We start from the raw sequence: 27,685 nt of genomic DNA on the forward strand, positions 1-27,685 counted from the left end.
CTTTCTTTCAGCTTTTATACACAAAACCATAACAGGTGCAGAAGCAGATCTCACACATTAAAACAAATGAAGGATGTTAGCAATGAAGAATCTGTGGGGAAAAGTATTTGCTGTTGCAGATTAGTTGTTGACACTCTGTCAATGTCCATTTCTAGCTTTTGCTGGAGCTTTCAACAACATGTCATGGCCTTCATTAGCAGACTAATTTTACTAATTGCTGCTGATGAAGACTGTGAAATGCAATTAAAAGTTCTTGAAGAAGCTTAATGCAATGTTTTTGGTTTTTCTACCGTTAATGTAATTTGTATAGCAGACTGTTCATCAAAGGGAGTTTGCTTTGAACATAGAAAACGCAGATGGCTATATTTCATTCCTCTTTCTCTTCTAGAAGTGATAGACAGCACAGTTCTTTTTTCAGGGGAGAAAAAAAACACATTGAAAGAGAAGCGAAAGATGACACAAAGAAGCAGAAAAGAAGTGGAGATAAAGTTGCACATCAGAAAACCGAAGGGTTTAAGGATTCACAGGCGGCACGAGCAGGATGGCAGAGGAGGATCGGAGGAGGCAACAGCTGCAGAGTTTCCTGCTAAAACTCCTGCTGCAGCCTGGAAGAGTGAATAAGCAGTAATCTGATTTAAGATGCAATCAGATAGAAACCCCCCCCCCCCCCGTTCTCTGGGGTGGCCTGGCCTCCCCACAGCATCTAGAATTCAATCTAAACCTCAGCCCAAGTGTGTGTGTGTGTGTGTGTGTGTGTGTGTTTCTTCTTTATGGGGACCGGTCTGAGTTATAGAATTTATGGAGGGAGTACAAAACTTCAAACCTTTAAACAAAGACTTTACAGCCTCAGAGCATTGTCTTCATCCAGGTTCACATTTACCCAAAAAAAGATAAACCAAGTGCCGCTGGACTTGGTTGGAAACTTGGTTTGATGTCACTTGGTTCGTTCTTTCTACCACATCTCAGTGGTGACATCGTCACTCTCTCGAGTCAATACCACATGCACCTACGCCACAAGGTCCTCACACACTGATCCTGTTTCACAAACATCTACTGTTCAATAATATGACAAACACATGCAGTTGCAGGGATGTTTTTTCCCTCCTTCAAGAGAAAACAGAACACACTACATAACTTTTAGACCAGCTACTGTGCTAGTTAGTGTAGTTAGTTTAAAAAGTAGCTCGTTACTACACATTTTTTACAGCTACTGCTAATTTAACTAGTAGCATGGCTAACACTGAGCATAAATACTCACTAATACCAAATATTTATTCATCCACAGCTGAAAATAGTCCACAAAGTTGCACCATTTCCTCCTGTTCAAGTAACATTTGCTCAAAGATACAGCGCCCAGCTGTTTTAGGAAAAGACTGAACCTGTTTTAAAAATGATGATACCATGTGAGCTATTTATAGAGACTGGTAACTTCAGTAGGATCCAACAGGCTTGTTGCTGAGTGCCACAGACAAGGGAGGAAAATAATAAAAAAAAAAGTGCTGACAGATGAACGAGCACAGTTTGCTTTTGGTGGGATTTGTTGACAGTAACAAAAGATGGAAGCGGTTCCAACATTATCCTTTAAACACAGTCCAAAAGGACGATCCTTCAGTCCTCCAACAGCCAGGAAAACTTCACTTTAAAAATCAGGAAGCTCAAAGTTAATACTGATATACTTTGGTGGTATACATTGTGCATTGAAAGGATCACACGCTATGCTTTCTGTCAGCTTTTATTGGTTCTGTGTTTGCCCCTGATACCTGCTCCTGGCAGCGATGCAGCGCAGAGACATGAAGTCAGTGAAACCAGATAGAGAGCAAAGTTTGTGACCCTTTTTTTTTTTATTGGTGGACCAGATGGAGCTGTCAGGTCTCCTGAGGTTCCTGCGTCGAAAAAGGAGACTTGACACAGTTTTCCAAGGTCTGAAGAGTTGGACAGCATTGAAACCCACTGAGTGGATTATTATATTATATAATAATATCAAATTAAGATGCGGATTGTGAGAGAAAAACAGAAAAAACGCTTTTTCTTAAACTCGCTCCATTTTCCACATCTTTGACACCGGGAACATCAAACCTGCACGGACATGTGCTGGAAGGTCCTGCATGACTTTATACTGAATAACCCGCTCTCACTAAGGTCTGTGTCTCAAGCAGCGAGTCCGTCACCGTCACCATGGCGACCAGCTATACAGCTGATGGAGATTTAGTCATTAACAGCTTCTCTTTACAAACACAACCACATACACACACACACTGAGATAGATTTCTTTCCATACATTATATCTGTGTGTGCAAACAGAGCGGCGGTGAAGATCCCAGCAGTCAGCGATGACACAAACCAGATGTCTTATCTTGTCTCATCCTCTGTAGCGTGTCGTTTTTTTTTTACAGCCTTCTCTCATGGCTGTTTCTCCCCTGTTTAGATCTAATAACTCTCTTTAAATACCACTGTGTGTATGTGCTGGGGGGGGGGCTGCGATACCGAGGCACCGGGCGGCTCCAGCTGGGCCACGGCAAGAGGGGAGGGGCCCTACAGGATGTTAGCTTTGACCAGCTGGAACCGCAGGAGGCTTTTTATAGTGACATTATCCCCAGGCTGCGGCTTCCCAGCGACACAGCTTCTGTTCCACCCAAGCAGGAAGTTCAGTTGAGCTGAACCAATGTTGATCCGGCTCGCACAAATCACAGATAGAGCGTTTTTTTTAAGTTAACAGAGTGGGGCAATGAAGTTTTTTCTGGATTTAGAGTTTGATTGTGTTTCTGAATTGAAAGCCAGCGAGGCGCTGTCATGGGTCTTTGCTGATGCCGGTAGCTATTCTGTGGCCACGTTCAAGTCAATCACAGAGAGAGGGAGAGGAAATGTGGATTGTGGAGTGTTTGGCTAATTAAACTCCATCATTTCCATCTGAAGTGTGTGTATGTGTGTGTGTGTGTGTGTGAGTTGAGGCCAGTCTGGACAGAACATATTGTTACAGTTAGCCTGAAACCAAGCAAAACACACACACACACACAGTATACAATACCATCACATGTAAGAGTCCTGCACTGAAAATGAAAATGTTACTGAAGTAAAAGGACCGTATTATTTGCCATCAGTGAATTAAAATAAATGATATAGAAACACTGTTCTCAGAGTGGTTTACTGTTAACGAGAAGAAACTTTCTGAAGAAACTGTGGTGCGATCGCTGTCCTCTGGAAAAGCTGACGCTAGACTGTGTTGCAAGCTGCTAAAAGCTGAATCTGAGCTTCATTGCTGGAAATACTCGAAGGTGGTCTGAATCGTTGGCGTAAATTTGTCTGAAGGAAGAAATAAAGGTGTTCAAGGATACTCAGCAATTCCAGCGTTAAACATAGAAAGCTTGAAAATTTAGGCTAAATGTGATTTTTTTTTTTTTTGAGTCATTATATCCTCACAATTACCATTATTTTGGTTTACATTGTGAAAATCCATTTAACTATGGCCTAAATTACAGAGAAATAGCAGTGTGTGTGTGTGTGTGTGTGTGTGTGTGTGTGTGTGTGTGTGTGTGTGTGTGTGGCTCAGCCTCGTCATTAATCAAAGGAATACAGTACACGATGCAACCATTTATTTAAACATTAGCAGGAGGTGAACACAAAGCTAAATGTAAAGTGCAGGGATCTAAACATGATTGTGTGTGTGTGTGAGTGTGTCTTTTGCATGTCTTCATATGTCTTTTCATCTGTGTGTCAGATCGGTTATGTATGTGCAGTGTAATCATGTGATCTGACCCAGGGATGAGGCTGAGAGACACCTCTCAAATGTGTGAGAAAGGAGACTCTGCTGAATGTTCGAAAAACAGATGAAATGTAAAATCAAAACTCGGAAGCTTAAAGCTACAGGAATTTGGAAGTTGAATGCTTGAGGAAACTGCAGAAGTGATGATGGAAGTGGCTGAAGCAATGTTTAAAATTGATAAAGAGCTGACATGTAGAGCTGGAATGCTGTAAATCCTGCGAGCTAAAGTGTAATAGTGACAGAGTTGAAAAAGCTGAAGTGAGCGGGTAAAAAAGCTGAAAACACTGACTTGCATTGCATCAAAAGAAGTTGCTGAAGCAGTCCTAACTTCATTCCCTGACAAAAAAACTGAAATGATTTGCATAGGGACAAATGGCTGGAGAGACATACAGCTGAATTTCAATTCAAACCTAGAAGCTGGAATCTTAAATACGTTGTGGAAGCTGAAAACTGAAGGAAAATCGCAGGATCAATGATTGAAAATGGTTGAAAAATAACTTGATAACAACTGAAATTCATTGCTTTGGAAACTTGGGGAATGAAATGTAAAACTGAAGCTGGGAGATATAAAATGCATTAGCTGAAGACGCTGATAGCTGAAACATGTTGTAACAGCTTAAAGGCAAATGATACACTGCCAAAGATGGAAGCAGAAATACAGTGCTTTAAAGCTGTGAAAGAAGATTTGCATTAATATCAGCCACTGAAAACAGCTGCTTTGAATTTCTTAACAGTTAAGATGGAATCAAAAAGTAACTGATATCGCCAAATTCTTTACAGCTCCGGCGCTACGAGACCTTGCTGCACACATCTGGGCAATGTTGGTGTTCCTGGTGTCAAAAGTGTGGAAACTAGTGAATTTAAGAAAAACATTTTTTCAGTTTTTCTCCACTCCTCAATGTATATTTGAGTCTGTGGAGCAGTTGCTGAAGTATTTGCACTGTGTAAAGAGCACATTAGTCTATAGCTTGATGTAGAAGTGTGAGGAGGGAAAGGTGTGGGAGCTACAAACTTTAGTAACTCTAAACTTCAACTTTAGCAGTTGAAGTTTAGAGTCAGTGACATCACGGACGGTATTCACATGAGTAAAGAGAAGATTTTGCTCATCATGTGTTTTACATGTAAAATCTTAATCTGAAACATAACTGCTGCAGCTGATGTTGAGATCTTGAATCTTAAATGTATCTACTTTATCTGTCTCTCCCTTTTCTTCTCCCTGACACACACACACACACTTCGACACACATTTTCTATTCATCATTCCTTCTGTCATCCATTAACACACACTTATATTCTCTCCTTCTCTCTCTCTCTCGCTCTCTCTCACACACACACACACACACAAATACCATCCCACCACAGAGTTACAGCCAAAATCCACTCGTTTCTGCCTTAACCTCATGCTATGTTTATGTATCCATTTTCCGTCATTTATCATGCAGTATTATAGCTGACTCTGTGGTTGGACTTGGAGCGACTAAAGATAACAAACAGGCTTATTAAGCGCTGACAGACGTGACTGATGGCTTCAGCTTTCAGACCTTAGCCAGGGTGCAAGATGGACTCAGGTGTAGCTCCCAGGCTGCAGTTCTCTCATTAACCAGCAGATGCTTTAGTGCTGTAACTGTGGAGCTTTAGGAAGCAGCTTTAAAAGAAAACCATCCTCCTTAGTGTCACTAAAGACATTTTACCTCTCGGTTTCACAGATTCATTCAAAGATGTGATACCAACCAGCTTTTCTATTTGCGCTTAAAAACACCTGGTGCATGGTGGGGTGTGTCTTCTTTGAGTCCTATTCCAATTAAGTAGAGGATGAACTCAGTAGTTATAATTAGCGGTGAGAGCCACCATGGCTAATCAGCAGCATCCAGAGAAACACACATATTGTAAAGAGAATGTTTAAAGTTGCTGGTTAACCTGTTAGTAGAGATGTTAGTGGAGATGTGTATGTCTACCTGATGAAACTGAGTCCAATATTTGCTCTCCTGTTATCTCTGTCTCTTGAGCTGCTGTCTGTCTGCTGTGCACGCTTTGATAAAATGTAGCTTTGACCATCAGGGCTCGGCCGATTATCGGCCTGGGTGATTATCAGATTCGATATTCAGCACGTTTATGATTATCTGAATTGTTATCTTGGTTTGTGGGGAGTCAGACATGACAGCGATGACGGCCACAGAGAACCACAGCGGGCCGTGCAGCCTGCTGCGCTGGACTGACATCACAGCACGGAGCTATCAATCTCTCTCCCTCTAGCTCTCTCTCAATCCCTCCCTCTCTCGCCCTCGTGGCCCAACAACCAGGCTGGCCCTGTGGTAGTACATTTTCACTAAAATATACTACGCATTATAAATATACTGAATATTAAACTTATATAATCCAATGGAATAGCTATACTCGCAACTGAGGTTAGATCTGTATGTGAACCAGCTTTACTGAACTAAGATTGTTGCAGAATGGAACCTGGAGGGAATAAAGTAAAGGCCCCAGGAGCAATGGTGTTGGAGTAGCAGCCGTATCGAGGTCCAGGTTGAGGATAGACGAGGGCCTTGGGTTTAGGGTGGGTTATATGTATATAAGCTATATATGATTGTGCACAGGCTCTCTGTCTTGAGTTTGGATCCGGATCTGATCTGGCTTTTATTCTTGTGAAAGAATAAATTCTATTGCATTGGACTCTGATCATCTCCTGTGACTTCTTTTTTGAATCTTTTTTGAATCCAATAAAAGTGCAGTTTTGTGTTTTGTGTTGGTGAGGAGCTTTAGACTTAGTCTCCGGCCCGGACCTGGACCTTTTTTCCCTCCAACAGCCCATCAGGCATCTTCCTGCCAGTCATAATTAACAACCCGGATCTGACCCTGAGCCTTGGCCCATCCCTCTGCCAAGCTCAGTGCGAATCAGCTCTGTACTTTTTGCAAACAACAAACAGACTTGGGTGAACAAAAAGATAAAGTCCAAGTCCAATTCTAGTCTCAAGTCTTTTGAGGACACATCTTAAGTAAAGTCTCAAACTCCTGTGTGCGCAACCTAAGTACGAGTCCCCATCTCTGACCGACACTAAGTAAAAAAAATCCACCACCAGTGGAAATATGAAACATGAATCATAACCAGGTCCTGCAGGGTTTCAGAGGTTAATCCGGGTGATGCTGGTGTTTCCTCTCATTATGAATAGTTAGATATGAAGTTGTTTGTGTTTTCTGTGTCTCCTCAGGGACTGTGATGTCAGTCAGATTAACTACATGTACGCTCAGTACGTTAAAAACACCATGCAGCCTCTCAACATCGCAGACGTCACCAAGGACCAACGCTTCCCCTGGACAGTCAGTACTTTTGTCTTTCTTTTTTTCAATTCTTTTTTTTCTTTTTCTTCTTTTCCCTCAGTGAGAACTTATCCCTCTCATCCTCTGACAGAGTGAAAACCCAGATCACATCAGCAACCAGATAAAGAGTTTGCTCTGCACCCCCATTTGGAATGGCAAGAAGGACAAAGTCATAGGTATGACATCTCTCTCTCTCTCTCTCTCTCTCTCTCTCTCTTTGGTGGAGCACCCTTTGAAGTACCGGGCCTGGGTTTAAATCTCCCTTTTTCATCTATCCATGATCATCTGACCATCTGTAGCTCAACTAAACATCTGCTGTGAGACAGCTAACACCCAACCCCACATGGGTTTTCAAGATGAACAGACCTGATTTAACCACTAGGATGACACCAAGGACAATGTGATTGGTGGTTAAATCTTACAGACCAGTTTAATTCTCACTCACAAACATACGCAGTATGAGGGTCCAACCTGCAGAGATGGTGAGCGCTGTGAACACTGACCCCGCATTACTTCACTCCCTAAACTGTCGATGTGGTTTTCCAGTTAGTTTTAAATGCATTGATGTAACATAAGCTTGAACAATCTTAAATCTTAGCATAGCATGACCGCTATTCATTCATGAACAGTCCTGCCACTCCATTAATCAACGTGATTATCATTGGCACTAACAGCTGATAGCAGCGGGTGTTCCTCAGTGATCAAACAAAACAAGTCCTCGTAGCCTCTCCTCCAACCTTTAAGAGTCCTAGTGATGAGCCAGATCAAACATCTCATTATTAGCATTAGAGATCCATGTCCTCATGAGGCACAGATTTGTGTCCAGGTGAAACAAAAACTGATAATTATATCTCATTTTATGATTATGTAACCAGTCACTTGCACAAAACCGCTAACCTTTGGTACACATCAGGTAAGGTAGCTTATCATAGACCTTGTTCAAGTTCTCACCTTTAAGATAATATAATTTATGCCTGTTTAAGTGAAATATTCTGCCGTCTGTGCTAACACCGTTGCACAATCCTTCTATTGAGCTACCTGGGGCCAGCAGTCCTCACCACAAGGTGTGTTCAGGCAGAAAGCGAAGAAAACGTTGTCTGCACAGTCTTGTTTTTATCTGCACCAAACAGTGCAACGCCCCAACTTTACCTTATCTGTAAGCTTGCCAGATATGGGCTGTGTGTTTGTGTGTGTGTTAATGTTCAGCACAGTCACAGACTGAGCTCTGAGGTCTCCACTATGAAGCAGGATTTGAGGTTATCGAGGTAACTTCAGGTTTAACTCTGGGTTTTTCAGTCCTACGACGGTGGTTCAACTTGTTACCGGGGTAAATCGCCATGGTAACTGATGCTAAACTTCTAAACTGCTCCAGCGCAGGTTAACTTCAGAGGATGGAAAAACGGGAGTCATCGTTCCTACAGGATCCTGACAGGGACAAAAGAGTTTACAATGAAATGATAAATAATATCAAGTTGAATTAATAATAATTATATAAATCAGTGGAATCATTTTGCTGTTCCAGAACTTGCATGTGTCCACTCTGGTTTTAAAACAGAGCCTCTAACAAACAGAGGAGAGTTTATCACACTAAATAAATATATCATAACTATTATAGCTTCATTTTAATCGAACACAGATTCTTAAATCCGACAGGATTCCTGACTGTGTTGACTTTTACTCTCTTCTTCATCACTGCAGCTCAGAACAACATGAGGAGACTCCGTGACCACGATTGGAAATAAAAACGAAACATCTGATGTCTTTGATTTGAACAATTAGCCACATACTGTTCAATGTTTCCATGGTTATAAATGAACATTTCAGTCAGACTGACTCATCAGACATCAACTACTTCTCTCCTCTTTTCTTTCTCTCCTCTCTGCAGCACAAACAGTCTGACATTAACTTGAACTGTTTCATCTGCATCTCCTGTTCACAACAGTTTGTTCATCATCAGACAAAGAGCGAAAATACTCAGTTAGGACTAATGATCATTCATTCACTTATTTACAATATATCCTTAGTCTGACTTTAATAATAATTATATTTAGAAATATTTCTTTTGATTCCAGTCATGTGATCCTATTGTTTACATTTCACCTTGTTGAATTTCACTCATGGACATTGTTGTTCCCAAACTTACCAGGAAGTATCAGCGTTTCTTCTCATATCATATTAAGGACTTCATTCACGGTTCTGACGATGTTGCTTATAATTAACAACTCCGCCTCTTTCGAACGTGCTCGTTGCTGGAAAGGTGAACCCAGGGTTAACTGAGCCAGTTGATAACCAGCTTCGTAGTGCAGGTTATCAGGACGGTCAATGTTAGGTTCAGTTGACCCAGAAAATGTGTATGTTGAACTTGCTTTGTAGTACAGGCCTCTGAACTCATCATTTACTCTGCCATTTTGAGGCAGATTCATAAAGCTTCAGGGTATCTGCAAATGTTTTGCTGAAGTTTAAACATTTTCGATTTGTGATGCGTCGAGCCTTTCCATTGACTTTGTATGTAACACAGTCAGCCCCTTGACAATGTGTAGAGTTTTTACAGCTAGAATACCACCTGGCCCCAGATTTACATAACATGAGGTTTATAGGGATGACGCTTATAAAAAGTGGACCGAGACAGGGTTCGGCAACGCGTACGAGCAATGTCTTTTTCTGTGTCCATGTAGGTGTATGTCAGTTGGTGAACAAGATGGATGAAGCGTCGGGCAGCGTGAAGGCGTTCAACAGGAATGACGAGCAGTTCCTGGAGGCATTTGCCATCTTCTGTGGTCTCGGCATCCAGAACACACAGATGTACGAAACTGTGGAGAGAGCCATGGCAAAGCAGGAAGTCACTCTGGAGGTCAGCCTCTCTCACTCACTCACACACACACACACACACACACACACACATACACACACACACAGCTTCACATTTAGCATTTGGGTGGAATTTATTACGTCATCACATCACACACATCACACAGGCTGTCGTCCTGTAAAAAACGAGCCAATAGGTCGTCTGTGCAGCAGGTTATTATGACCCATAGTTAGGTTTTGTTGCTAAGCGACATCTAGTGGTGGTAGAAATGATGACGGGAGCAAAGGAAAAAGTGCAGTGACGGAGTATAAAGAGACAAAGTCCACGACAGGCAAAGGTTGTGGTGGATGGAGAAGTCAACAAAACACAGGAATATGACACAGAAGAGCAGAGTTCGATTCCCATGTGAAACCAGCACTTTATTATTGTTTCTATTATCAATGACTGTTCAACTGAGTTAATCACGTTGTTTTTATTGTAACCATGACAACAAAGATCGTCTAATGTTGAGGAAGTACTCATTTTAACCCAAATCACGATCTTTTCCTAAACCTAACCAAGCCATGACCGTTATTATAGTAACCATAGCGACAACGATGATATTGTATATGTTTATTGTTGTAACCATGATAATTGAGGTCTTGTATGAATGCTGCCGTAGGGGCGTTATTTCAGGAGACACTCCTATGGGTCGCATAAGACGGTTGAAAAAAAACGACCTGTATGGTTGGAGGAGTTGTTGCATATTACACATATGGCTTTATTGAGATTGGGTCAGGAAGGATGTCATTGAAATACTATTCTCAAATAGGGGCTAGGCCTTATTTACCTCAACTCTAAAGAGTACCAGGCCTGAGACATACCATTATTAGAGAGAGGCATTTCAAATTCTCAGCTTTGTTGGAAATATATTTATTTATTTTCTTGCTGAGAGTGGAATAAAAAGATTTATATGACTCTCATGTCTGTGTACTAAAAATTAATCTAGAGCCACTTATTAACATCTCTAAAACTCAACAATGAACATGTCTTTGTTTAATTTTTGTTACAAAAACCGAATATGTGGTATTACAGGAAGTTGCGTGCTTGAACTATTTTTCAGCTGGGCCAGTGTCTTCCTGGAGGTTCCTCTTGTTACCTGACAAACCTCATGGTGATGAAACAGTCACAAAACTCCACAAAGTCACTGAACTGAACATTAAAGGAATACCTAAGGTTCGTGCCCTTGTGAATTGCGTACATTTAGTCTTTTCCTGAGTTCAGAACTTTAAATTAACACTAAAGAGGTTTGAAGGTCATTAGAAATAGACTGCAACCTGGAAAAGGCCTGGATTTCAGTAGAGCCGATGCCATATTATGAGGTATCATCTGCATAAAAACAGACATTGCAGTTCTGACTTGGAAGATGTTATGAATATGTCGTAAAAAGAGTGGGACAAACATTGATTCTTGTGGGACACCTTTATGAATCATTTGTTGGCTTGATTTTGAGTTTGACCTCTACCAGAAAGATATGCAATCATCTGAAAGTAGAATGAAAGTAGCTTAATTTAGAAAATGTTATGAAGACCTTAGACAAATCCACAAGAGTGCAGCACAATGTTGGTTTTTAGTGAGTTAACAGTGTCATCCACAACATCAGATGCAGATGTTATCTTTCAGGAGGGCACATATCTGTGAGTTGGCCAATGATTCTATGATTTCTGACAGGCAAGAGAGTTAGATATAGACTTAGAGTTTATGTAATTAGTAATGTAATGTAAGTAATGGAACTATGGGTTTGGGAGATGAGGAGTAAGATATCAGAGGGTGGCTTGGCTAAGAGTTAGTGGTACTATAATAAAACCAAATACTCAATAAAAACAAAACAAAATCTAAAGCAAAATTAAATCTATATATTTATTTAAACAAGTGGCAAGCTATGGTGCTGAAAACTGAAGCCAACACAAAAGTGCCAAAAATGCAGTTCCTCTAATGACCACTAAAGTCTGGCTCTAGAATCACCAGGGCTGCCCTGCAAGTGAGAGGCACACCTTTCTCTGTAGCTGTGTCCCAATTCAGAGACCCAGTTTGTAACCATCGTAGACCATGAAGGCCAAACTCAATGACTGGTCTACTGAGGATACTGGCGGGAGCATATGCTAGCCTAAGTTATTTAACTGGCATGAACCAAAGACAAAATGTAACAGAGAAGTGTTAGAATTTTCGGTGGTAATACATTTGAACAAAGGTATCATTGCTAACCGACATGGTGGACCTTTATTTCCAACCTCACACAGACGTCATTAAACTTGCCATACGGTCAATGTAAGGTTTGTCAGCTATTAGTACGTTTTGCTATTGCTACATAGCTGATGTTAGCATTAGCAGTTGTTTACTTACCAGTCCAGAAGAAACACTGTGAAAAAAAAATTAAAAATACGATTAAAAATGAAAAAATAAAAACACACTTTTTTCTGCTTGTATTTGGTAGTTGACTTGAAATACTTGAGTATTGAGTTTAACAGTAGGGTTACATGTAGACAGTGAAGTAGTCATAATGATAATAACACACTACATCAGAGGTAGTAGTTTCATAACTGAATATGTCATTTCAGAACTCAGTGTGTGTGCTCTTGAATTCCTCTCTTTGTGAGGAACAAGTTTTAATTTCAGACCTTGACTTGGTTTGAACTTGGTTTCAGGGTTAATATTACAATGAATGTTATATTACAGTAGGCTAAAGTGTGGTGTGTAGATTTGATACTTAAGATGAAGTGTGACAGTGTGTGGTGAGGGTCCTCACAAGCATGCAAGTATAGAAAAGTACAGTGTGTGTGTGTGTGTGTGTGTGAGAGAGAATCCCTGATAAAGCTTTTTGTGGGTGTGTGAGTGACAATGAGGCGATTCAGAAGGATTTTTCAATCTGCCTGTTGACACTTTCCTGCCTTCAGTGTGTGACAGCCAGAAAAGCACAAATTCATAACTGAGCCCACACACACACACACAATGCACTATTACGCCCTCTATTTAGTGACACGTACTGTTCCTCTCCTGCTCTCGGTAACACACACATGCATACACACTGTGTGTTCTCCATGCTGGAGCTGTCAGCTTCAGGGTGTCAGAGGCGATTTCTCCTCTCAGCTGCAGCTGACGCCCTCCTCCTCTGCCACCTTACCCAGTTTACCCAGGTTGCACTTCTTCTTTTCACCCTGACTTCGATCAAATGAAGGATGTGGCTGCAGGATGATATATAGTACAGAGCTGGATTGATGATGGTTTAGCTCCATGCTTACCTGTTTGAATACACATTGTAAATAGCATTTCTTCAGTACTCTAGGCTTTAATGTACTTTCATCGCTTTCCTAAAGGAAAGCTGATAAGTGAGGAGGACCACTCTCCATAGAAAATACTATTTCCCCAAATGATACTGTCACCACATGTCAAAATAGCAACAAAGTAGCTTTGAAGAAACTGGGCCAAAATGTACTTTTGAGGCTAGAGTTGAGAAACAGAGATCACTGCTGCAGTGAGGAGTCTTCGATCACACGGCATCTATATGGAGTTCTGATGTTAAAGCCAGCCACTCAAGTACAGGCAGTCAGAAATCATGCAACTTTTTTTTGACAGAGAATTAGTAGGAGTGTGCGATATGGAGAAAAATTGTCCATCATTGTTTATGATATAGTACTGTATATTTTCTGGAAAATCATTTTAACGTCTGATTTCGATTCATGCAGCTGATTAAATACCTGATAGAAATGATACAAACACAATACCAGGACCCTGAAGGTGAAGCAGCTAAATTGAATCCAGCCATCATGAAACAAGAGTATTTCCATGCTGCATTGCTTTGTCACATTGCCCAAAGATAATAAAGGAAAAAAAATACCACAGTATAACTATTATGGTGAAATCTCCAACAGTTAACAAATGCATGTTTTCTCTCAGTATATATGTCATCAAATCACTAAAATACATTTATTTCGCCGCATATGATAATAACTTTAATGCATATACTGTTATCTTCTGTACATTAGACAGATATATATTCTCTCAGGACCTTTGCAGCTCCATAACTGAAAGTAAAGGGGCCATTTTGTTTTGTGTTCACTTTTACTTTTGATACTTCAAGTACATTTTCCTGCCAGTACTTGTTTATTTTGACTCAAATAAGATTTGCAAGTATTTCTACATTGTTTAGACCAATTTGAGTAGCAGTGCTGCAGGTTCCTCTCATATTATCAGATTAGTGTAGAGGTTCCCACCTCTTTCCGCCAAGCCGCCGTTTGGAAGGCAAAACATTTCACACACCCACAACACATACACAGAGTCATCAAGTAGTAACAGTACTGCAGCAGCTGGATTTTCTGGAAATAACATTATCATGAACACAATCTGTGCTTCTTTCCACTTTCACTTTTCACTTTCTCTTTCCTTTTCACTTTCTCTTTCCTTTTTACTTTTTGAATGAATGTCCCAAACTGCTACTGCCTTGTGTCTCTGCACCAGGCTCTCATGCTGTATCGACAGTGAACTCCAAAACATGAGGGTTTCTTCGTATTTTGGATTTCACTGATATGTTTGACAACTTTTCTTCCCTCCTCTGTCAAAACCCTGTTCATCATGATCTTAACATGTCATTTAGCAGAGCATCACTCCTGAAGAACTAGCAACTATTTCAATGCCATGATGAATTAATAATGTCATTAATGATGTCATTACACGTCTATATTACACCTGTGTTTGACAAATGGAAAAGGTCTATTGAGCTTTGTTTAAACTACAAATGACATTGTGCTTTCCTGGATATTCTAAAAAATATTTACGTCAAATCAAATGATCACAAACACCACAAAGCAGTGAGGTGATCTATAGAGATGAGTGTGCCTGTCTCATGTGGTTGTGTGTGTGTGTGTTCCAGGTCCTGTCGTATCACGCCTCCGCTGCAGAGGAAGAATCCCGGGAACTCCAGGTAACCGCGGTAAATTACATTTTTTTCATTTAACAATACACACACCCACATACACATCAGTGTCCAACAATGCATGGAGTGTTTAATTTATTGACACACACACACACACACACACACACACACAGGCAGATGTTGTCCTTCAAGGTCAGAGGAAGCAGCCATGTAACACAACACCACCCTGCTGAATCAGCTGCAAAGTGCCAGTATAGCAACTCTAGATGGCTGTGTTCCTCACAAGCTCACACATGCACACTGTGAAAATCATCAGCACTAAATGCACTGAATCAACCTATAATCACCTTGAACAATGGGCTTTGGTTGACATGAAGCATCCATGTTTGTTATAGAGTCACTAATTATTTAGCAAAATATGACAGTGATGGGGAGCACGGTGCTGCACTGCGAGGAGCTTCTATGTTCAAACCCTGGAGCCTTTCTGTGGAGTCTGCAAGTTCCCCTTGTGTCTGAGGGTTTCACACATGCAGGTTAATTGGCGATTGCTAAATGTCCTGTAGGTGTGAATGTGAGTGTGAATGGTTGTTTGTCTCAGCCCTGTGATAGACTGGAGATCTGCCCCTGGTGTACCCTGCCCTCGCCCAATGTCAGCTGGGATTGGCTCCAGCCCCCCGGCGCCCCCCTCCAAGGTTAAGTGGTATAGCTAATAGATGGATGATATATTGGTAAAGAGGTGGTGCAACACTTAAATAAAAAAAAATTAATATAGCAAAACAGAAAACAGCATTTCAGAAAACAGATTTTAAAACATATTTGAGATCTCGGGAAAGTAACAATAACATTTCATAAAACCTAACATTTCAAAAAATCAGAAAACACTGTGCCTGTACTTCTGTGCTTCTGTACTTTAGTTTTAAAGTCAAACGACACAGAAGCAGATCGTGTTGCAGTAGCAGAATGTTGATACAATGACACTCATTATAAACAGTATTTCACTGATGTATGCAGAGTTTCAGAGTGACACCACACAGTTGTATTTGCTTTGGGTTTAGAGGCCACTTGTCATAGGTGTTCTTTTGTTTCACTGGGTTTTCAAAGTCCTCTTCATGCACAAACACTTGACGGTGTAGTTATTTGAAAAGAATATGCAGCTGGTGGAGGCGTGGCAGCAGAATTGCTGTGGAGAGTTTGTAATGATGCAGAAATCCAGACTAACAAGGCCTTTGGTCTTTGTAGGCAGCAGCCCAGTGATATCGAGCAGACAAAGAATCTGGAAAATGATTACCAGTGATTAGTTCGACTAAATAATGCAGATGATACACTTTAATATTCATGTGTGCGTGTCACTGAATCTGCAGCCTCTCTGAATTTCCTAATGTTCATACGTGTGTGTTGTGTGTGTGTGTCTTAAAGGTCGCCACAGTTCCATCAGCCCAGTCGTTGCGGCTTCTGGACTTCAGCTTCAGTGACTTCGACCTGTCGGACACTGAAACCACGTGGGCTACCATCCGCATGTTTGTGGACCTCAACCTGGTCCAGAACTTCCAGATGAAGTACACGGTACGAGCAGACCTTCCCGTGTTCATCTGTCCATACAACACATTGGTCACATCGGAGGTCACAATCTGGACCTTGTTTTATACGCTTAGATAGATAGTTTAAACTTGTTGGCTCAAAGGACTTATGTGTCAATGACCATTTATTCAGGTGATTAGAAAGATCAGCTCTGCCTGTGATTGAGACAGAGCAGAGTGATTTATTATCACTGGTACTAGTTGCCTTTGATTTTTAATGAATTATACAAAAATAGATAACAACAATTTTGCAATTTTTATTTTCCCCTGCAGTTTAATTGCAAAAAAAACAATCTAAAAACATCTAAAAACATCTAAAACCATCTAAAACCATCTAAAAAACACATTTTGAGATGCATTGCAATTTTTAAGAAAAGCTGCTGTGAAATCAGGTATTTTAGCCCCCAACAATCCCCAAAAAAATCCCTCGAAATCCTGGAGGGACTGTGTAGCATAGGGATGGGAAGGCTTTATTGTTATGAAGGGATCACAGCGACATCGAAACCACAAAAGTTACAGACAGCAGACAACAACACCACAACACACAGACATTACTTCACTTTGCTGTTGTTCTCAGTACATGTCATGGTAAAAGACTCGTCTTATTGATGAATGAAAAATATCTGCTGCTCATTGTCAACAGCATTAGACCATTACATCATGAGTGTGTGTGTGTTTGTGTGTTGGATGATGAGCGAATGCATTCACAACTGAGTTATTATTTGTGTATTTGCCTGCATCCATAAGAGAGAGACCTCACACACACACACACACACACACAAACACACACAGAGCACCATCATACACCTAAAACACTTACCCTCCAAAACAAATCACTCACACACTCTTCCCTCCATTACCGCCGTCTGGCAGACCCACCGCTCTCCTTGTCCGGCCCCCCCCCCCGGCGCCAGCACCGCCCGGTTGCTGGTGGGTTTGGCTCACATCTTCAGCACACTCTCCATGTGAAGAGGTCCTTGTATGTTGGTGGCTGACCTCCAGAGTGCCAGTGGAGGGAGGCCTCATAAAGAGAAGCTTTGATTGGAGGTGATTAGGTCCCTCGAGCGGCGGAGCCTGTCAGTTCGACATTCACACACTGACCACCCTGGAGCATCACGTCCTGGGGGGTTAAACTGTACAGCATAGGATTGTAACATATTTCATGTTATTTATAATCTTAGATGAGTGTGTAATGATCCCTGAAGAGAAAATGAACCTAGATTAATTTGATAAGCTGAATGATGGTTTGGGTTTTTATGTTGCCCGTTTTACTCTCTGTGTGTTCACAGTGAAAATATAGAGTAGCACAGACTTACAAAGCACAGAGCATTGATTTTTGCTGGGAGGTTGCTTAGTCTTCACTTTCAGAAAGGGCAAACATCCTGACAGTCGAGTCCCTTTGCTCATCACATTAGCTTTTTCTTTCTGCTGCAGTTATTTTACACCTACTCATAATGTGTTTTTTTTCCTTTTCAGTCATAAGGTACATGTCAAGCCACTAAAGAAAATAAATAAATAAATAAATCTAAATCTATAACTTTCATTTCTCTTTTTGCTGTAAGCATCAATATATACAGAGATGTAGAGAGAGAGTCTAGCTGTGCTGGAGCCTGGAGTTGGGGCTCCAGGTTCACTGTGTGGTCATTTATTTAGTTTATGGTAATTAAATGATTTGCACATTTGTTTGTGAATATTGTATACAGCACTGAAACACATTATAAATGTATAGTAAAGGGGGACTGACCTAAATGACCTTCACTAGAACCTGCTGAGCACCAAACAACAGACACACAGAGTTACACAGAAGGTGATCAGAGCATTTAGCTCCACTACTCTGTAGCTCAGTCGAGCTGAGCATTTAGCAAAGCTTTTGTCTGAGGAGCACAGATCTTAAAGACAGTAAATACTGGACTTATCATGTGATCAAATGAATGCTGATGTTACTCTGTACTTTCTGGATGTGTATAGGAAACTGTTTGCTAACACATTTGCTAGTTTGTCTAGCTAGCAAATTGCTCCAGAGGGACAACAGCTAACACAGGGGGTAGTTTCTGTGTGTTGCTTCAGTCAGACTCTGGTTCAGTGTTTGAAATGATTCATGTAAAAGCTTCAGGAGCTTCAGAATTCAGGAGTTATTTAGATAAATTTGAACATAATGAAGTTAGCACAAACTAATAACTACTTCAACAATGCACTGAGAGCGGGAGACACCTGGGGGGAATGAAGATGAAAGTGTCTCACTGGGGTTGAATAAATCTCATTCTGTACTTGGTCTCCTCTGTAGAGTTTATGCCAGTGGATTTTGAGTGTGAAGAAGAACTACAGGAAGAACGTGGCCTATCACAACTGGAGACACGCCTTCAACACAGCTCAGTGCATGTTCGCCCTCCTCAAGTCAGGACGCTTACAGGTCAGTGCAGAAAGTCATCTATCTATCTATCTATCTATCTATCTATCTATCTATCTATCTATCTATCTATCTATCTATCTATCTATCTATCTATCTATCTATCTATCTATCTATCTCAGCGTTTTAACCTCTACAGTATTTTTTGGGACGTTTGTACATTGAGGGTATTGAGGACAAGTGTGCTTGTCAATCTGACCTTGACTCTTCTTGCTTCTACCATTCTGAGATCAGTTGTGATATTGCACAAATTATACACATGTGCTGATGTGTGCAGACACTAAACTTTTCTTCTTAAGTGTTAAGAGGTTGTAGCAAATAAATGAGCAAATTATACTGTGATTTATCATCTCTGTGTGAGATCTGCTATAAGTCTGAGAGGTTTCAGACAGAATATTGTTACAGGAGTAGAGCAGCTCCTTTCAGGAATAGATCAGTGCATAGAGAGAGAGAGAAAGACAGAGTGACAGAGAGAGAGAGAGGGAGAGAGAGAGATGACGGTGAGGCTAGTGACTGGAGCAGAGAGTTAGTAGTTAGCAGTACAACTTTGAACGTCGCAGTGTAATGTATGTGCACTTTAGGATATCTGTCAGTAAATAAATTCTACAACACCTCAAGACACATTCAAGTTCTCAAAATAGGGATTCTACATTGTCACTGGAGTGAGTCATTGTCAGTTAATGGTAAATATTCAGAAGATTACCATAGAAGTAATTTCTAGATATTTATCCTCTATATTGTAGATTTGTTGATGTTCAGTGTCAGTTTAAAGGAATAATCCTAAAACTTCTTCAGACAGGAAGGAGAGCAGAAAGGTGAAGATGTCCAGGTAGAGAGACTTTGAGCACAGGAGAGACAGGCCCTGAGCTTAAGAGAGATTTTCTGCTGCTACTGTCATGAAAAGGTTTGGTTTTTGGAGTGGTGTGAGAGTGGTGTGGGGGGTGGGGGGGGGCAGGCTCTGCTTACCTATATGTAAAAGTCACTGGCTTTTTCTGATTATTGGAACTGTCTGTAGTACCGGCCGGAAAACAGCCCTACCATCAGCTGCGGTGTAAACACTGCATTGTCGTCAGCAGAGACGGCCTCGCTGTCCACTCCATGCTGTGTGCTGAGCGCCCACACTGCCAACCATGTGTGGAGAGTTACAACAGCTCTGTGTGTACACAGCCATGAGGCTTTTGTTTGGTTTGATTTTGGCAACAGATTGTCATCTGTAAACCAGCTGCTGTTCTTTGGATGTAGTCCATGTGTGTATTTTTTTTCACCTCTCTTCATCCACCATCCATCTCCTGACAGAATAACCTCAGCGATCTGGAGATCCTGGCTCTGATGATTGCGACTCTCAGCCATGACCTGGACCACAGAGGAGTCAACAACTCCTACATACAGAGGTACCGCAGGAGAGCCTGAGTCATATACAAGTCACAGGTATATGTATGATTTTATATGCATGTGTGGGAGTTAACTGTGTGTGTGTGTGTGTGTGTGTGTGTGTGTGTGTGGTGTTCAGGAGTGACCATCCACTGGCCCAGCTCTACTGCCACTCTACCATGGAGCACCACCACTTCGACCAGTGCCTCATGATCCTCAACAGCTCTGTAGGTGCACCCACTCACTCACACACGCACACACACACACACACACACACACACACACACACACACACACACACACACACACACACACACGTCGCAAATTTTCCAGTCATTCCATCATTCTTTTCATTGCACCAATCACAGGAAACATCAGTCCTTAATGTTTCATTGTTGTTGTTTGTGAAGATCAGTGTGAAACGTGTATTGAAACCTGCTTTAAAGTAGTATACATTATATTTCGGTCACTTGAGGACAGTGTAACAATCTGTTAACACAATACTGACTTTTTTTGGTCTATTTGAATCAATCACATGCTCTAGAGCCCGTGGCGCAACTACATTTAGATTTGCTATTTTAACGGGCGGAGAAAAAAAAAAGGGTTGTACTAAATCTCTTAATGAGTCATGAGTGTTTTGGTGCCTAATATCCAATAAACCAATCACAGTGCCATCTACCATTCCCTTTAAAAGCCTGTGTTCACCACACTGTGCTCACCGGCTTGTTGCTAACATAGTCTGTGCACTGTTTGGTGCTCAGCACTACAATACAGTGTGTTTATTAGCACTCAGAAAACATGCTACAAGTCTCTAGAGCTGAAGGGGAACTCCAGTTGTGGGTGATAATTCTCTGTTGCCCTCTCTCACATCACACACAGGCATTTGATCCATTGTTAATATAAAAATATTGCTTAATGCAGCTTTAATGGACTTTTTTAATATCAGCACTGGACCAGGTGACACTGTTGTTTTTGGTTTTACATCCAATTTACAGCACGAGCCTGAGGTTCACCACGGGCAGCTGTTTCCCACCCAGATAAACACAGGTTCTGACCGGCTGCCTCGACTGAAGTCACGGTTACCATCGTGTCGTTACCATCATGGATATGAGTGTAGTGGCAGGAAGACAGAAGGAACAAAAACATTAGGCACATATTCTCTTCACAGCCAGATTTTCTCCTCATCAGAATTATGCAAAACATGACATTCGTTGCCCTTTCGCAGCTGCAGCTCATTCTGTACGCAGCAGCTGAGCTCAATCAAAAGGCTGCATCTCCCTCTTCTCACGATGTTCCCACATGGTTCCCTGCCAGCCTTAGAAGCAATTTCTTCAAACTTTACAAATCTCTGCTGTTGTCTGGCAAATTACACATTAGATCTGGTCGAGTTTGTCTTTCTGTTTGCACTGAGTGAAAATTTGCGAGTTCACCCGGGTTGTTGTGTTTACATCACTGTCAGTCGGAGCCGGACCCGATAAATACCCACGTCCACTGCAGAGTCACGTGACCCGGCTGTGAATGTCGATTGTTCCCTTTTCTTTTGCTGACAAAAGCCCGATGTTAGCAGGTCTAGTGGGTTTTTTTTCACCAGTGAAAAAGCGGCTATATTGACAGATTTATTCAGTGAAAATGAAACCAGCTTGTAATTACTAAGAACTTAGGGGGTATCTCATGTGGATTTATGAATAGCTGGTTTGAATAGCTAGTGGGAGACAATCACAGCCATGTATGAGCCACGTTTGGTTGTATATTGAAATAACTAGGCAAATCTGCCCTGCAGCTAGATTTCAGTTCCAATGTAACAATCAACAAAAAGTGTAGTCAGTAATTTAGTTTCTATATCAGTTATTTTTATTACATGCTAAAAAGTTATATACTACGTCTCATTGTGACTGCTGTGTTTTATTCAACAGTAAACTTAATTTACTGTTATTAAGATTTACACTTTAAAACAAAACATGCCCACATTGTTCTGCCGCCTCCACCGACCAGCTGTGTCGGACTTAGGGGTTTCTGGTCCGGTTCAACCGAACCTGGTTCGCTGTCTGAACTGGATTCGACCTCACTAGCAGGAGAACTCACAAGTTTGAGCTTGACGGTTCCCGTAACCTTCTTCCTGTGTTTACTACTGCCCCAACCAATCAGAGGAGAGAAGGCTCTCACCTGGTTTGTCATGATGCATCACTTGAATTTTTCTGTGTGAAAGCAAACCAAACCTACAAGCTTACAAACTCATCAACTGAGTCAGACCCCCCCCCCCCCAGTGTAACCCATGTAATGTTTACACTTGTGCACTTTCGCCCATACTGTGATTCTACCTCACACATGACTTTTTTTCTATTTTTCTATTCATTTATTGTGTATTTGTTATTGTTATTAGTTATTATTTTTAACTTTTTTACTTCCTCTTTAAATGCATGTTCGGCATTGTGACGGCTTGTTGTTTGTCTCTCTCCCCAGGGAAACCAGATCCTGAGCGGCCTCTCTCTGGACGAGTACAAGACCACTCTGAAGATGATCGAGAGGGCTATTCTCGCCACTGACCTTGCCCTGTACATGAAGTAGGTACCAAATGTCAAGCCCAGATGTAAATCTGACTGGAGAGGGATAGAGGGCGGAGGCCGGGTGGAAGAAGAAAAGTCAATTTAGGCCGACCAGAGGAAGATTAGGGAGGTTATTGTTAAGTATTTTTCACTGCTTTCATACAATTCTTTCATCTCCAGAGCGCAACAGAGATCAATGAAGTTCATTCATGGCTCTTAGTTTAATATAGAATATTCTCTTGATACCTGCAAAACTAGGTAATATTTATATTTTCCTCACCTCATTTAAAATGTAATAAATGAATCATAAATGTTTCCCTTATATCAGCGTTAACATATTAGAGCTGATTTACATGTGCAGTCACAGAGCAGGGCAAAAACAAACAAGTGCCATCCCACTGATGCACAGTAACACGCACATCACCTACATATGATCGAGAAAGTGTGTGTTAGGCAAAGGTGTGTTTACAATGTCAAAAACCAGTAACGAGTTGAGTAGTTTATATCCAAAGTTTTAATCTGGCTTCTGGTGTAGACACGGCAACCGTGAGGCGCAGAAGAAAAATCCATGTTTTAGTCAGTGGATGATGCTGAAGAGATCGATATAGACCAAGTACATTACATCACATTACAAGTCAGTCTGCTATAACTCTTGAATGCTTCATGCAACCAAATTTGGATCACTTGTACAGACTGACATCACTAATGAGTTTGCAGAGTTTCATGCAGTTTCACCACGAAGGAGCTCCATAGCACAAAAACAAATATCGCTGAATACAAATCGCTGGTACTTGCAGATAGTAATGACTAGAAACATGGTTCCACTCAAATATGACGAGGTTACAGTAGCTTTTAAATAACTTGTTGGTATCTCACATAATTAATGAGTTATTATCTTTTTAATAAGGAGTGCATAAAATTACTAATATATCAAAAACCGTAAAGGCTACAGAAATTAAACTTGACAGACAGATGCCCACTGGTGTATTTCTTCACATAGTCAAAAATTGTCATGATAGCGCCACCATGTAGCCAGTTATTGACATTTTTTCTGACTAGTATTTTAATACCTATATTTTTGTTTGTGTGCCTTGCTTTAACTGTGATTATACCCTTTTTTTACACATCAATCACCAGAAGTGAGATGCAGCAATCACATGAATTTTTCTTCAGAAAATGCAGAGGTTCTAATTGTCTTTCCATCTCTCCCTTTTACCATTTCTTCTTCCCCCCTTTTATCACTCGTTTCTCTCCATCTAACCTCAGTCATTCCAGCTCTTACTCCAGCCCTCTCTCAGTCTAGACAGTGGGTGGCTGAGGAGGCACATGGATTATATATGAGGATAATTACCTGCTGCGGCGTTGTGTGTGTGTTTGTGTTGTCAGACGGCGAGGGGAATTCTTTGAGCTCACCAAGAACAGCCAGTTCGTTTGGGAGGATGAACATCACAGAGACTTACTGAGGTCAGTATGAATCCCTCAAAACTCAAAACACATAATGCGGAGCAACATATCCATGACATCAACGGTGGTACGAAGCAAGATGGGAGATGAGAAGAGCAATATCTCTCCCATGTCTTTATGTTAAATACAGAGCTGGAGTCAGGACGTGGTTTGCTTATGGAAGCAGGGGAACACAGCTAGCCTGGCTCCGTCCGAAATTTAAAATACACTTACCAACACCTCTAAATCTCACTGCTCAATATTTATCTTGTTGGTCTAATGTACAGTTTCAGGAGGAGTCATGTTTGCCTAGAAATAGTTCCAGCAGGAAACCGGTGTTGCCAACTGTTTTCAGTGGAAAGTAGCTAAAGCACAAACAGTTGCTGGATGTTGTTAGATTATGTCAGGAGCTAATAAGCTATAATATAACATTTACATGTATATTAGATTTCAGAAAATGAAAGTAAAGTCAACGTAAACTTAAGTAACGATTATTATTTTTCAAGCTTCTATCATCTCATCAATGTGCATTTAAATCTACTCTCTATAAATGAATGTGGGAATTAGGTTTCATGGATAGACGGACTTCAATGTGTGTCAATGTGTCTCTCCACTTCAGGTCGATGCTGATGACTGCATGTGACATCTCAGCCATCACCAAGCCCTGGCCGGTGCAAAAGAGGGTATAGAAAATCTTATCTATCCACTGTGTGTGTGTGTGTGTGTGTGTGTGTGTGTGTGTGTTATTTCTCCTGCAATGTTCTGGCCTTTTTCTCTTTTTCTTAATATTTCAGTCTTGTCCAGTAAACAGTTTTCTCTCATTGTCTTCTACTTTCTGACAGCTTGTGTTTCACCTTGATTACACAACAACAACAACAAGTACAAGTATTCAGTTTTGTCAAATGTCTCTGTCATTGTGATACTGGGCTCTTTATTGTCTCATCAGTGGCACAGTACACTCAGCTTACTGTCAATCACTTGACTCCCACAGGAAACATGAAATGTACTGTAACAAAAAGTTTCCATTTTAAAGTGAATGCACACGTTGAGGCATTGTAACTAAACTAAACTAGACTGAGTGAGTGAGCGAAATAACTGCACAGGGACGTCATCATCACCTCATTCAGTTGTTATGGCTACCACATTAGCAAACAGTCACCTATTTACACATATTATCACCTTATAAAGTTGAAGCGTTGGGCAGCAGGGTTGTAGCAAGTAGCTGTGTTACCAGTTTAACTACATTTCTCAGTAGTGTGGTAATGTTGCTGTTATCTGAATGAAAGAGGTTTTTACTGATCAAGCAGCGGTAGCATCCACACAAGATACATTTCCCCGAGCATTTCTGAAGTCCAAGCACAGTGAGGTCTAAAATAACAGTAAGGATCCGTTTGTGACGCCACTGCCAATAAACATGGCCACTGAAGCTCCTCGGTATGAGGGTGACACATCACCTACAACTGAGCGAGGGTGTACAGACACACCGGCTCCAGTTTACCTGATGGAAAAATGGCAGAAGGAACCTGCAACGCACACACATGCCCACGCACACTCACACACACACTCACACTCACATGTTCCATCATTCTTACCCACCACAGAGCCGTGTCCCCATTGTCTCATCTCCCCGGTGACCTTCGTTAGTCTGCACCTCGTTAGGAACCACAAGCACGATGAAGAGCGCTTCAGACAAGCACACTCTGTATACGTGCAAGCGTGTGGTTGTGTGTGTTGACAAGTGAGCGCTCATTAATAAAAACAGCTGTGCCCCTGTCCTCATATGACACCACTGAAAACACTCAGGGCAGTAAACACACAAACACATGCAAATATCTCTCAACTTTAGAAGTTATATGTCGATGTTGCATTTGCAGTTACTGTGCTGCCCCACTAAATGAAGGTTCCAGAAATCCTTTCTCCAATGTTAGCAGGGATCTAGCAAGGCATTTTGATATTATTTTAAAAGGATAGTTCAGGTTTTTTTGACGTGGGGTTGTGTGAGGTAGTCATGAATATTCGTTACATCACCCACAGCAGATTGTGTTGTGTGCGCTCCCAGTTAGGAGAGCTGACCGAGAGCACCCGGCTGACTAGCAGAGCTATGTGTCGCTGTGGCCACCGTCAAAAAACTTGCTTTAGACACTTTTTTAAAACGCCCACCAAAACAATCCAATATCTGTGCATTGAATTACGCTGCTTTCTGATTTACTCAGCTGAACCTGGGCGGTATGACCAAAGTCCTAATGGGTCTTTGTTTGGCTTTAATTACAAGGATGTCGTGGCTTCATTCAGGGTTGGAAGCAGAGCACCTGATCTTAATGATTGCGTTATATATTTCTTTTAAAAGAGGAATAACATTTATCCTTCATTTACTGAAGCTTTTTAGGAATTAGAATGAGGAGATACCAGCAACTGCATCCCTTATCAGGAACATTTCTTTTTTTAATAAGGATACTATTACTAAATTACTTGAGTAAATTGTTATATACAGAAATATTGATTTGTACATTTGAAGTTAATTATGTTTTTTTTAATAATTAAAGCTTACTGTACTTGAGTTGTGTACATTATGTATACGCACAAGTAGCAGTAAGTCATCAGTTCGTAAATTTGAAACGTCCGATGTCATTAAATAATAATCTGTTTCATGTGACATGATTTCCAATTATTAGTGTGGGATATATATTTAGTTTGACTTCTGCCTTTCCATCAAAAGTGGATGGAAATGAATGGAAATCTTGAAACCAGACTTTTTGATATCACACCCAAACTTTTTGTCTCAGTTAAAAGACAATTCCAGGTGAAGTGGAGTTACACCCTCCTAGTTTTGGCCATCATGTCTTATCATTTACAGCATGATAAAAATAAAAAATGTACCCACCAAAGTAATTCATGAGATCTGGCACTTCATCAGTACAAGTTATCATAAGTGATAGATGTTGTGAAAGAATTACAAACATAGGGATGTAATAACCCAGAACTATCCTTCAAGATTCACATACCGGTCGGTCTTCACTTGGTCTTGATTTAGATGGCCTTAGATGGCCAGGGAGCCAAACGCTGCTTGACCATACTGATGGTGAACATATGGCATTAATGTGTGCTAGCACTCTCCAAAGTCAACAGAAACACTTTGAGGAGTCCAGTGGAAGGTCTGTCTTGCTGTTGTTGGAAGTCTTATGAAACAGTCCCTGGCTACGTGGAGCTAACTTGCTTTGCTATGTGGACATAAAAACACTGGTGTTTTGACTGACATGAGGGTAAGTAAATAAAGACAAAGTTACTTAGCCTCACCAGTTAACGTTTGCCTCATGCTTAGTGTTGCTTTTACTCAGCTATAATAAGCCCTCTCTCTGGCTGAGTCCCCTGCAGCTCTGTAGTACTGAGCCTTGATTACAGACTCAATCAGTGAGCTGCAGATGGCTTCAACACACACACACACACACACACACACACACACACACACACACAGAGTGTAACTGATTGGAGCCTGAGGCTGCAGTCAGATCTCATTTACCTCTCTGTTCACACACGGAGACCATTAACTT

At 41.1% G+C, this 27,685-nt stretch overlaps 1 protein-coding gene across 2 annotated transcripts in view; it reads left to right on the top strand.

Annotated features, from left to right (window-relative positions):
- Positions 1-27,685, top strand: part of pde5ab (phosphodiesterase 5A, cGMP-specific, b) — a 60,010-nt gene that overhangs the window by 25,991 nt on the left and 6,334 nt on the right. Inside the window, exons 9-19 of one of the 2 annotated variants that reach the window (XM_023423815.2) lie at positions 6,970-7,078; positions 7,170-7,254; positions 9,754-9,929; positions 14,794-14,853; positions 16,213-16,359; positions 18,658-18,783; positions 20,077-20,171; positions 20,291-20,378; positions 22,612-22,712; positions 24,081-24,158; positions 24,757-24,820. In XM_023423815.2, the coding sequence (XP_023279583.1) occupies positions 6,970-7,078; positions 7,170-7,254; positions 9,754-9,929; positions 14,794-14,853; positions 16,213-16,359; positions 18,658-18,783; positions 20,077-20,171; positions 20,291-20,378; positions 22,612-22,712; positions 24,081-24,158; positions 24,757-24,820 (1,129 nt within the window). The remainder of the gene's footprint in view (positions 1-6,969; positions 7,079-7,169; positions 7,255-9,753; positions 9,930-14,793; positions 14,854-16,212; positions 16,360-18,657; positions 18,784-20,076; positions 20,172-20,290; positions 20,379-22,611; positions 22,713-24,080; positions 24,159-24,756; positions 24,821-27,685) is intronic. The other variant, XM_023423816.2, reaches the window with a different exon arrangement.

This window comes from Seriola lalandi, unplaced genomic scaffold (assembly GCF_002814215.2).
Source record: "Seriola lalandi dorsalis isolate HSWRI2012SDOR001 ecotype SW California unplaced genomic scaffold, Sedor1 jcf7180002054694, whole genome shotgun sequence".
Lineage (NCBI taxonomy): Eukaryota > Metazoa > Chordata > Actinopteri > Carangiformes > Carangidae > Seriola > Seriola lalandi.